The sequence below is a fragment of the Takifugu rubripes genome, chromosome 11 (genome assembly GCF_901000725.2).
Source record: "Takifugu rubripes chromosome 11, fTakRub1.2, whole genome shotgun sequence".
In the NCBI taxonomy this organism is placed as follows: domain Eukaryota; kingdom Metazoa; phylum Chordata; class Actinopteri; order Tetraodontiformes; family Tetraodontidae; genus Takifugu; species Takifugu rubripes.
In genome coordinates this window covers 4,399,329-4,411,432 of record NC_042295.1, presented here as the reverse complement: position 1 = coordinate 4,411,432, position 12,104 = coordinate 4,399,329, and the positions used below count along the sequence as shown (strand labels likewise).

Below are 12,104 nucleotides of genomic sequence, written 5' to 3'. Positions count from 1 at the left end.
CATTGAACAAAAGATCAATTCAGACAGCATCTTCTATCACCCAGTCCATTATCCTCACTGACATTACAGCTGAAAGTATGACAGTGCAGAGTAATTGGCTGAAAAGCACTTTGAAGTCGTTTTCTACAGGTAGGAACGTAACATTTCCTTTTCTGGAATATGCGTTTATTGTGAAGAGGCTTTTATTGATACCAAATAGCTTCCGTCGCCTCGTTTGACGACTTTGTGACGTCAGTTTTCCGCTATTCGCACTTTCGACAGACTTTTTTCAAGGTTAGAGCTACCGCAACGTTTCTCCTATTTCCAATAAAATAAGTTTTATTTTTCGGCGTTAAATCTTGTTTAACGTTTCTGAATGACTGTTTAGATCTACATTAGGTATCGCGAAAGTGCCGGCCGCTATAGTATTTTTTTAGTTTACATACTCGGTGCGCTAACATGTGAGCATTTCACAGGTAATCTTCCCATAGAAATACGTTTTACCTTCTTTAAAGATAAATTAAAATCGCCTCCAGTTATTTCTAGATTGTATAGACGGTGTAATGTTGACACAAAAATAAAAGCATGAAGGAAATGTCCGCTGTTGGACGCAGTAAACACGAAAAACTCCACATTTAGTATCGTTAAAGATTTTCACATTTAGCTGATTAAAATGCCTGCGGCCGGTCGGTTCGTTCACCTGTTGAAGCAAAGAAGATTCTGGACGCGTTTCGGCAGAAATGTCACCACATGGTCTCCTGTTGGAGCGGCATTTAATACCAAAGCTCAGAGGAGGTTGAATCTGTTGGAGAAAAACGGGGTTTGTTTACTTTTTCTTCATCATCTCCACCAAGTTTCATCTGATAAAAACCTACTGAAGGTATCTGTTCGGTGTCCAGGGCTTATTTGGGGTTCCAGAACTGAGCTGTCCAGAGGGGTTTGAGGTGGCCACAAAGAAAGCTCTGAAGAAGACAGAATGTCTGTTGGAGAAGGCTTGTTGTGGCCCTCCAGGGGTCCAAACTGTGGAGGCTTTTGACCAGTTGTCAGATGGGCTCTGCAAAGTAGCTGATCTGGTGAGTTCAGCACCCACAACTGAGATTTTACTGATTTAATCTCACAAATACAGGATTTGAGTCTACCATTTCCATCTGACAAGCTTCACGAGGTCTATGTCTGAATTGTCATAAAAGTCGAACTTTGATTGGCCCTTGAATAAAAAGTCACCACGTTTTGATTGTCAATAAGATGAACTGGAATCTTCTTGGTGTTTATATGTGGCAGCCAGTTTTGGCCCTCAGACGCCTGTATTAGTTCTTAAGCCTGATGGCTTTAGTGTAGCTGTGATGGAGGGCAGGTGTGACGTTAGTGGCAGTATTTGATATATTCTGAATCCGTCTTTTTTCCTCTATTTATGTTAACAGGCAGACTTTGTAAAAGTGGCCCATCCAGACCCAGAGTATCGTAAAGCTGCAGAAAAGACCTGCATCGAGATCGGCACTGTTGTGGAAAAGTAAGCATTTCCTATATCGTGGGTTTGCAGTGAAAATTGAAGTCCTGAGATCAGAAAGGTCTGATTCTCTTTACAGTTCCAGCAGCAATATTTTCAAACTGCTACTTACCAAATCATTCACTCTTACTTTACTTTCAGGCTAAACACTAATGTCGAGCTCTGCCAGAGCCTAAGAAAACTGCTGGACAATGCAGACATGGCGACTGACCTGGACGCTGACACAAGGTCAACAAGATATCTGTCTTACTGATGTTTTTTCCAATATCATAGAAACACTGTTCAGTTTAATTTCCTAATTATTTTACATGCATGTATCAGCAACTGTACTTTTTGTTATGCACTTTTGTTTAGACGTGTCGCCGAGCTGTTTATGTTCGACTTTGAAATCAGTGGAATCCATTTGGATGACAAACGGGTGAGATCTTCAGCAGCAGAGAACTCCAACAGATGAGCAGTGAAAAGGCCAGAGGAACCGCCAATAATAGCTTTTCCTACCCGCAGAGGAAAGAGGCTGTTGCTCTGCACGTCAAGCTGCTGGACTTAAACAACGAGTTTCTGGTTGGCTCCCACATGCCCAACAGAATCGCCACATCAGTGGTTCCTCAACATCTGCATTTTCACTTTGCAAATGAAGGAAGCTTCATCCAAGTCGGAGGGCTTCATGCAGATTCCCCGGATGATTTGGTAAGAGCTCCATTTCTCACCGAGCAGTATTGACATTTTTCCAGCGGGTGGCGCCTTTGTCACGCATGATGAAAGGAAATTCTCCTGAAGAGTCCCCTTAAGACATTCCTAATTTCTGCTAAATGTATAATAGTGATAAGAAATTAGAACATTAAAACAACGCATGTTTCATTTAAATATATGTTGGAATCAAAGATTTTATTTCTTATTTAGGTGCGAGAAATAGCTTACAGGGTGTACCTTTACCCAAACGCTGACATGTTTGAGTGTCTGGAAGAGCTACTGAAATGCAGGTACAAACTAGCCAAACTGGTGGGCTACGAGTCGTACGGACACAGAGCCCTGAAGGGAACGATGGCCAAGACACCAGGTGAATGTGCCCTGCTTAGTATCAGCAGGTTTGGACGTTCTGATTTTCAGATCATCCTCCCTTTAAATCAATCAGCCATCCATCTAGTGCCTGTTTCAGGTGTGCAGCAACATGTTCTCCCACTTTACAGAGACGGTGATGAGCTTCCTTCAGCTGTTAACAGACAAGCTGTCTGACAGGTAGAGTCCATAAGCCAGATCACATCCAGTGGTACCAAAACCTTCCTGCACATTTACTCAGGCAGCTGATGCTTGTTTTCCTCTTTCTGTGTTTAAAGAACAGCTAAAGACTTTGACATGATGAGAGGCATGAAGAAAAAGCTCAACCCTCGCAACTCTGTGAGTGGACCCCCCCCCCCCCCAATATAACACTATCCTGATTATTAAACTATTAAATCTCTGCATTGATGCTCATTTCTACCCTCCTGCTTTTATCTTACAGGAACTCATGCCGTGGGACCATTCATTCCTCAGTGGTGTTGTGCGAGCTGAAAGGTGAGCAACCTGCTGGGGGGGTGTCCTGGTGGTTTCAGATGTGTAATGTCTTTTTATGGGGTCCAGGCCCACTACCTGCTGTTGTCTCTTACAAAAGCAGGATGAATCTAAGGAAACATTGCTGCTTTATTGTTTCTAAAAAGTTCTTCTGCCTATTAAAGTGATTTATTATGAAATTTGATAGTTAAAATTATTCATCGCAGGAGTGATGATGTCATTATCTAAAAGGGGAGTCATACATTAAAGGAGTAACACATCTGCTTTTTGACCTCCTAAAATCTTTATTTTAATTGTCAGTTTTCCCCCAGGACATCAGGGGGCAGCACTAAATACATTTAATGGACGAACCTTTGCAGAAGTCCTTCAGTCATAAACAATAGTCTGTGATTGGGCTCACTTCTGAGTAGGTTCAAGTCCCCTGATCTCCTTTACTGACATTACCTCAGTTAAAGAACTCAAGTCCTCTGTAATCGCCCCCACTGAGCAGCACGTTAACCAGATCTGCGCCTTAATAGGCCGAACAGTTCAATCCCAGCATGCACCAGAGACCAATAACATGGCAGGCCAAACCGTCCACAGGCCTTTAAGCTCATCTTTATGGCAAACATCAGAGGCCCCTCGTGTGTCCTTTGGATTTAACCAGCCTGTCTTTGTGTGTGTGTGTGGGCGGGGGGGGTGCGTGCATGCGTGCGTTTGTGTGTGTGCATGTTGGCTTCTCTTATATTTTTACCCTTAAGAACTACTTATGATTGTGCATTTAAAGTAGTTTCCAACAGAGCTCCTTATACACACTCACACAGACACGCACACACTCGGGTTAAATATCTTGGTGTTTTTATTTAAATCTTGAACCACCACCGACACATGTGATGCTGGAGGCCCTTGACTGATATAGACAACTGTGTTCAGTGATGCTTCTCCTCAGGTGTAAGTAAGAGTATGTTCTGTGATGGTTCTCCTCAGGTGTAAGGGTGTGTTCTGTGATGGTTCTCCTCAGGTGTAAGGGTGTGTTCTGTGATGGTTCTCCTCAGGTGTAAGGGTGTGTTCTGTGATGGTTCTCCTCAGGTACAACATAGAGCCCAGTCTCTACAGCCCCTACCTGTCTCTGGGTGCTTGCATGGAGGGTTTGAACAACCTCTTCTGTCAGCTGTATGGTGTGTCGCTCATGTCTGAACAGCCTGGCGTTGGAGAGGTGTGGAGCGAAGACGTCCGTAAACTGGTCAGTGTCAGACTCCCAAGAAGTGTCCTTGTTGGTGGGCGTGTTTGTGTAAAACTTTAGGCCATCTGTTTTAGGCTGTGGTCCATGAGACTGAAGGCCTGCTGGGGTACATCTACTGTGACTTTTTCCATCGGTCCGATAAACCTCATCAGGTGTGAACACACAAAGCCGTCATCTGGACTTTTGGTTCTGGTCTGCGCAGACGTTCTGACCCGGTTCTGTAACTCCACCCCTCCTCTTCCTCTCAGGACTGCCACTTCACCATCCGTGGGGGCCGTTGGTGCCAGGACATGGGTCAGTACCAACTTCCTGTTGTGGTGCTGATGCTGAGTCTGCCCCAGCCCACCAAGAGCACCCCCACCCTGCTCACGCCCGGCATGATGGAAAACCTCTTCCACGAGATGGGACACGCGATGCACTCCATGCTGGGACGCACACGATACCAGCACGTGACTGGTGAGCTGCAAACATCCTGATTGTGTCACAACCCCGTGAACTTGTCCTCATTCTTCCCACAGGAACCAGATGTGCGACTGATTTTGCGGAAGTCCCGTCCATCCTCATGGAGTACTTTGCCTCTGACTACAGAGTCATCAGCCAGTTTGCACGTCATTACGAGACTGGACAGGTAGATGGGAGTGAAGATGTTTCCACATCTCTGTAGTCAGAAGCTGATCATTGTGTGTGTGTGTGTGTGTGTGTGTGTGTGTGTGTGTGTGTGTGTGTGTGTGATTTCAGCCTCTGCCTGAGACCATGGTGGCCCGCCTCTCTGAGTCTAAGAAGGTGTGTGGAGCAGCCGACATTCAACTGCAGGTACGTCCACCGTCCTCACATTCAGTCCTCACACTCACACGTCTCCGATGTCCCCAACAATTAATAAGGCTCAGATCTGGCTGAATTCCCAATCCTTTCTGGTGGGCAGGTTTTCTACGCTGTTCTGGATCAACTCTACCACGGCAAACCCCAAAACTGCTCCACCACAGACATCCTGAAGGAGATGCAGCAGAAATTCTACGGATTGCCTTATGTTCCCAACACGGTACGTCCTCAGGTGCTCAGCCTGATCAGCTGTCCCGTTCTCTGCTGGTTTGGCTTTGGCTCTGGTGCACATCTGAAACTCTTCTTTTCTGTCCTTTGATTAGAATAGTTCTTTCCTCCCTCCTGCAGCTATGTGGAAAGGAGGAGGAGAACTGGATCATTTAGCTGTACTTATGTCTGCTAACATCAGGAACTCACTGAGGCGTGCACGTTCGCTTCAAACAACGTTTGTGGTTCGTGTTACATACTTGCAGATGAGTTCATTCTTTCTCAGTATTTGGAACTGAAGCCTCTGCCAGGCGGTTTTCCTCCACATGCGCATACTTTCCTCATGTGAACCCTGCAGGAACCCAGGATAAGTTCAGCACCCTGGTGAAAGTGAAGTGAAAGCAGATCTCTCCTGATCTTTGGGTGAAAGTTTCCACGCAAGGTGGCCAATAGTCCGTCTGCAGTCCCTCATTATAAACAGTCACTGACACTGACAGGTGGTTTATAGACGTGAGCGCCAGCGCCGAGGAACACTCTGAGCTGCGTATAATATTTGGATACAAATGATGGAAAGAAAAAAAGTTTCTGCTGCTTGTGTTGACTTTAATCTGCCACATTTGTCCTTGTTTTAGCAGTCTCCACTGAGAAGGACCTTCCACACACACTCACTCTTGTTTTACTATTAAAGTTTCAGCAGGAGGACAAGTTGAAACATGTAGAAGAACAGTGTTGTTTGTCCTCTTTCTGATCCACTTTACTGTCCCTTTCATGTCAAAGAGTTACAGCAGAGTTTTGATTAACTGTCTAGTTATTGACTAGATCTTCTGCTTCACTGTTTCCACAGCAGGTGGGCAACATTTGTTTTACCTTTTTACCATGAATCTTTTATTAAATGTAGCAATGACAGCATATAAATCAAACCTTTCACACATTCTAATGTGGGGAATCAAGATGGCCAAAGAAGAAAGGTGTTCTTTTTCGTGTGGGGCTGAAAGGTCTCTTTAATCCAGCTGGTCGTTAATGAGTCTCCTCAAAAGACATCAATCACCGACATCAATGAACAGCAGCATTTTGAAACTAGATGAAAGTTTGCCATCTGAATTCCAAACAGCCCCCATCCCACCCCCCGGGCAGGAGAAGGGGACTTTCTACCATTCTGGAATTTCCATGTTTTGTCATTAAAAGATGGATTTGGCAGGTTGTGTTGTGTCGTTTGTGTGTGATGGAGGAAAGGTAGAGTCATTTCATCCCTATTGTGACACCGGAAACCTTTATTTTCTGTATGTGGGTGTGTATGTTGGGAGGTTGCTTAGCTAGCAGTATACTGTTGCAGGCTGGTTGCCTGATCTGGTCTCCACTAATTCACCTTGATGTGTACAGTATTTGTGACTCCATCTTGTCTCCTTTGCTCTGCAGGCATGGCAGCTGAGATTCAGCCACCTTATTGGCTATGGGGCCAAGTACTACTCCTACCTCCTGTCCCGTGCTGTGGCCTCCATGGTGTGGAAACAGTGCTTCCTTCAGGATCCGTTGAACAGGTGACACAGCTGCCACGGGGCTCATTACCAGCTTAGTTTTGTCGCTTCCTGTCTTGGAGATCAAAGTTGTTTCCTCATTGGGGTTTATTCCTGATTCTCACTGATCCTAAAGAAAGGTGCAGTCTGCAGAGCCTCTTGTGGTCGGACAGAATATGTCTGTGCATCTGTGGAATGTGTGGTTGTGCAGGTCAATGATGTCTCCAGCTGTCCACAAGAATTTCTGAGGGGTGGATGTCCCCTTTAGGTCATATCAATGTTATTTAAATACACACTGAAGCTTATTCCTTCAAGGACCTGAGGTGCATCTCCAGGGCTTTTTATTCTAATACTAAAATCCTGGAAGCCTCGGGGACAGAAGACATGCTTCAGTCTCCTGGCTGAAATTGCTCTTCAAAAATTTGAAGCATTTATTCCTCAGGTTAATTCTCTCGCTCCGTGTCTTCCTCAAACCCACACACACATACACATATACACACTCACAGAAGCACGGTTATGGTCAACTATTCAGTAAAATGAGGAGTTTCAGGGTTAGAAGCAGAGTTCAGGACTTGAAGGGAAGGGAACGATGTAACCTCATCTCCCTTCTGCTTTGGCTTTGTCAGGGACATGGGCGAGCGCTACCGTCGGGAGATGCTGGCTCACGGAGGAGCCAAGGAGCCCATGCTGATGGTGGAAGGTAACTCAAACACTTTGGTAACAGTTCCTCTCACAAATTCTCAATGATTCTTCTGTCAGCATTTAAAGAAGCCACTTGTTTTTTCACAAGTTGAACTCAAACCGGTGTGAATTGGCTTTCCTCCAGTATATCTGAGGTCCCAGCTAACCTCTGGACTCCACAGCCATCAGACAGAAGTCGACACGACTCCGCTTTAGTTAACAGATTTAAGATTTTTCCCCCAGTTTTAATGCCATCAACAACCCTCGTAAAAGTAGTATTGGTTGGATCAGTGTGTTAAATGTCTGGTTCCTAAAAGTGACTTGACCTTATTTACATAATTCACTTGCCCCCATTATATTTGAGCAGACAGGTTGATGGGTGATGACGGGTCATGAATCTCAGCATCTTTAAACCTGAGTGAGACAGAGAATCATACTACTGCATCTAAAGTTGCGATGAGCTTCAGCAGCTCTCTCCCCTCTTTTAAAGGCCACATTATGCACAGATGATGTCATTTCCAGAATTTTCACTTGTAAAATGATCATTTCTGCCTCATCTAAAGTTCACTGTCGTTCAGCTCTGAATCCAAACCACTTTGTTGTGCAGCTGGTTCCTCCATTTGTTTGATGAGTGAACTGATGGATTTATGCAATGCGGCGGCCTGAACGAATGAGATGATTTCTTTCATCACTTGTTCTTGTCCCTCTGATTTACTGTGACATGTCTGGACAGGACAACAGATGAGGATGGAAAAGAGAGTTGTGATATCAGGTAACAGATGGGAGTGATGGTAAAGTTCTGATCCCCCCCCCCCCTGTCCCCCAAGAGGGTCATCCTCTGAAATTACAGCCATCAACGGATCACGTCCTTGTTATTAAATCTACTGTCCTATTAACAGTTTAGTACTGACAGTATTTTCTTTAATAGGTTCCTTTGAAGTGAATGTTACTCTAATTATAGGCCAAGGTCCTGTGTGCAGGGTAGTTATCAGGGTCGTCCCCCCCGGCTCTGGTTCTTGCTCATATTTCAGTCACTGTCGGAGTGTCAGCCTCACAGAAATGAAGCCTTTGAAGAACAACAAGGCACAATTTCATAGAATTTCAAAAGTCAAGTCTGTTTAGAAAGTGAAAAGCGTTTCCACATCCCAACCTAACTGCAACATTCTATAAGATTTAAACTAGTTTCCTAAAACCTTCCCAGAATGCTGTGTTTATGCAGGGACACCTGCCTTCATCCAACTGTTCATTTATCTGCCATCATTTATCTGAGAATCATGAAAGCTGCCGTGGGGTATATTTGATGACATCAGTGCATGTGTTGAAGCGTTCAGCTTCCCTCCGGTGATCGCTCAGAGGTTCACAGCAGCCAACTTGAATCCTGACTCCGGATGGAAAATCGTTTATTTTCAAAGGGCTTCTTTAATGTGCAAAAGAAAATTTAGGCCTAAAGAGACTGGAGGCCTCAAGAGGACACAAAAGGAGCCATTACACCTAATCCTCAAAACAAAGCCTCCTGTAAATGAAGGTGTGTAACATTTCTCCTCTTTCCTCCTCGGTGAGGTGGCAAAGGAGCAATCAGAGGCCAGTCGTTATATCTCTGAGGCTCTCTGCCCGCTACCCCGTGGTTCCCAGGAAAGGACTTGAAATGTAAATCCGAGCATTAAATCCAGTGCTGGAGAGGTGGGAAAAAGTGAGAACATGAGGAATAAGGGAGAGAATGAGAGAGTGAAAAGTAATGAAGTGACTGGACTCAACCTGGGCTTGCCCAGACTTTAATGGCCCAGACTGTTCACATAGCTCAGACCAATGAACGCTGGAAATGGATATACTGGGGCTCGGTGGCAGAGGTTGAGCAACCTTTAGGTCTGAGACGGAAAATGTAGTACAGGTATCTAAAATTAGCTTTCAGTGTTTAGCTATTTGCAAAAAATAACAAAGATGATCAAACAGGGAGACATTTTCTTACAGGAAAATGTTGATTTACTGAGGCTATATTCTGTTTCATGTTCAGGGAAATTACAACTCTGCTGACACAGTTTTTACTTGACTACTTGCATGTGAGAAATTGACCTGTAAAAGCCATTTAAAGCATTTTGGAGCAAAGCTACTCCATCTGATCGCTGTTGTTAATGTGAAATATATGGCTCCATCACTTTGAAGGAAAGGCTGGACTGCTCCAGTCACACCAGTTGGATAATGGTCAGACTTTAGAGGATAGTTTAACTGTCAGGGCAGGGCTCCTTTAAGTCATGCAGTAGATACAATCAGCTTCATGTCTCTGCAGACCACTGCTGAACAGTTCCCTAAAATTAAGATTCCTGGATCCGTCTCTTTACCAGGAGTCACAGCCTCTGAGCTGTCAGACAGCCTGCGGGCTGTTAGTGTCCCATACTGATACCATCGCTAACCACCCTTTAACCAAATAAATGATCCTGTGCAGGCTGCTGATGCGGCCCCGTGAGAGATAAAAACTCTGTTTACTTGGGGAAGGAGGGGGGTAAAAAACTTTGTTTAAACCGTCTTAAACGACGTTGTAAAGAGTTATAGACAGATGTTAAGTTGTAAAGGTGCATATAGGTTCTGCTTAGGTATATAATAAATTTAGCAATATTTCAAATCATCATGAAGATCTGGGAAGTTTCTCTTATTTGGGGTGGCTTTTTCAGGTCCACAGAGAGGTGATCATAAACATGTCAGCTCTAACCTTCAGTGAACTGGAACTCCTTGTTGCAGCTCTTAATTCCAGCATGGTCCCAGTTGAGACCCTAATTGTCTGGGGTGGTGTCCTAAAAGAGTATGATTATTCTGCTGCTTGGGTTTCTCCATCGACTGATGCTGCCTGATTCTGTGCAGTTCAGGAGTCCTGATCCAGATGATTCTTAACTGTTGAGCTCTGTTTTGTCTCCTCTGATCTCAGATCAGATCCTGGGTTGTGGGGTTGTTGTGACGTTGAGGACATTTCTGCATGCCTCTGCATTTCTTTGTTGATGTTCTGGTCTGTGGGTGAGCAGATGCACCTGAGGCTGTTGCTGTTTGTCAGGATCACACGTCCTCGTCCACCTGTGTTCACTCTTCCTTAGCAGCACTGCCGGTATTAAAAAATCTGTTGCTTTTCATCAGGTTCTATTTTCACTTGTATGGAATTATCTCTGAGGTGAATCAACACCCTAAACAACTCTAAATGTCCTCCTGACTCTTGAGTTTGTGGCTGATTTCCACAGTAAAACAGATTTTAAGAGGCAACATTGGCAGAAAGGCAACACGTGCTGGGCAACATGAGCTAACGTTGCCTGAACCACTTTAAAGCATCAGATCCATCGCAGCTGGGACATCCTATAGCTCTAATTACTCACATCTTTTTTTTCTTTTTGGTGCAAGTTGCTGCTTTCATGTGGATTCTTTGCTCTCGGGCCCCTGGGGACATGCGTTTGCTGTGTGCTATGAATCCTTATATCATGTTTTAGCCAAAGGGCGAGGTGTGACCAGTGGAAAGAGGAGACGATGATCTCTGCTGATCTTAATCAGGCCACACCTGCACTGACTTTCTACCTGCTGTGCAAGAATGAAGGCGGTACTGGTGTGTAAGTGTGGGTGTTCAGAATAGATTGCTTTGTGAAACACTGCATCTCAATTCATGCGTGCTTGTGCAGACAAGCTTTTTTTTCTGTGTGTGTGTGTGTGTGTTTGGAGGTGACCCATGCAGGAAGTGTTTACATTGGCAGCCTCACAAGGGGAAATGAAGTGACTTCAAAGCGGGTGTGTAGCTGAACTGTAGCGCGAGCAAGGGAGAGTCCTCATGCATGAAGTGGCAGACAGACTCTCCAAATACCTACAGACGTTCCCAGGGTCCATCTGTAGGTGCTCACACTCATATTTACTGCACAACTACTTTCATTAGTCTGTTTCTCTGACTCATTTCCGGTTAACTATGACACCTGAAGATAACATGCCTGAATGATGGAGGAGGTTTGTTGCCGTAGACAAATGTGGATGCAGGAAAAGGTTGAAGCTAAAAAGAAAAAACAGGGAAAATTCTGCTTTTTTGAACTTTGAAGTGAAAGTTTTCATGCATTTTCTGCCAGAAATCAGCTGAGATCAGAACCTGTGAGCTCTGTGTTGGTGCATTGACAGGTATGCTGCAGAGACGACCCACCATGGAGGACTTTGTGGATGCACTGGTATCTGAGCTGGAGCCCAACTTTGAGACTTTCATGATGGACTCTGAAAGCTGAGACCACCAAGGCAGCAGGGAAAGACTGCAGTCTCGTCACTGACCACCTTCAATCACCACTCATATCTGATATTTATGACATATTATTTTAAAATCTGCTCAGTTCCAGTTGATAAAATGATCCTTGAGGTTTTGAACGGTCTTCCTGAGCAACTGTCATTAAGGCAGATTAATAATTTATGTGTGTGCTTTTTTAGCCATGTCCAAATAAAGAAATATAAATCCTCCTTATCAACAATCGTTTGTTTGCTGTTAGGCTCTCCTATCTCTCCCTTCCCACACTCACATGTTTGTTCCTCATCAGATCAGGAGGAAGAATCCTTCAGTTCTTCCTGTTCTGCAGTTGTTGTTTAGATCTTTTAATTGATCTGTTTTGTCTGTTGAAGCCAAAGGTCA

At 44.5% G+C, this 12,104-nt stretch overlaps 1 protein-coding gene across 1 annotated transcript; it reads left to right on the top strand.

The window, feature by feature from the left end:
* The first annotated feature begins 226 nt into the window (after window positions 1-226).
* On the top strand, window positions 227-11,943 carry LOC101077714 (mitochondrial intermediate peptidase). Its single transcript, XM_003968301.3, has 19 exons — window positions 227-799; window positions 879-1,052; window positions 1,401-1,489; window positions 1,628-1,714; window positions 1,841-1,904; window positions 1,991-2,173; window positions 2,387-2,543; window positions 2,674-2,722; window positions 2,821-2,881; window positions 2,985-3,037; window positions 4,103-4,256; window positions 4,331-4,408; window positions 4,505-4,712; window positions 4,775-4,884; window positions 4,995-5,069; window positions 5,179-5,295; window positions 6,699-6,820; window positions 7,423-7,496; window positions 11,609-11,943. The coding sequence occupies exons 1-19, from the start codon at window positions 653-655 to the stop codon at window positions 11,707-11,709; spliced, it is 2,103 nt and encodes a 700-aa protein (XP_003968350.1). The 5' UTR covers window positions 227-652; the 3' UTR covers window positions 11,710-11,943.
* Window positions 11,944-12,104: the final 161 nt, after the last annotated feature.

What these genes read in the sequence shown, in the direction of transcription:
- LOC101077714 (XM_003968301.3), top strand. Translation starts at nt 653, where the DNA reads ATGCCTGCGGCCGGTCGGTTCGTTCACCTGTTGAAGCAAAGAAGATTC. An exon ending in TCTGCAAAGTAGCTGATCTG is followed by an intron (nt 1,053 to 1,400) that starts GTGAGTTCAGCA and finishes TTATGTTAACAG; the next exon opens with GCAGACTTTGTAAAAGTGGC. An exon ending in GCGAAGACGTCCGTAAACTG is followed by an intron (nt 4,257 to 4,330) that starts GTCAGTGTCAGA and finishes CATCTGTTTTAG; the next exon opens with GCTGTGGTCCATGAGACTGA.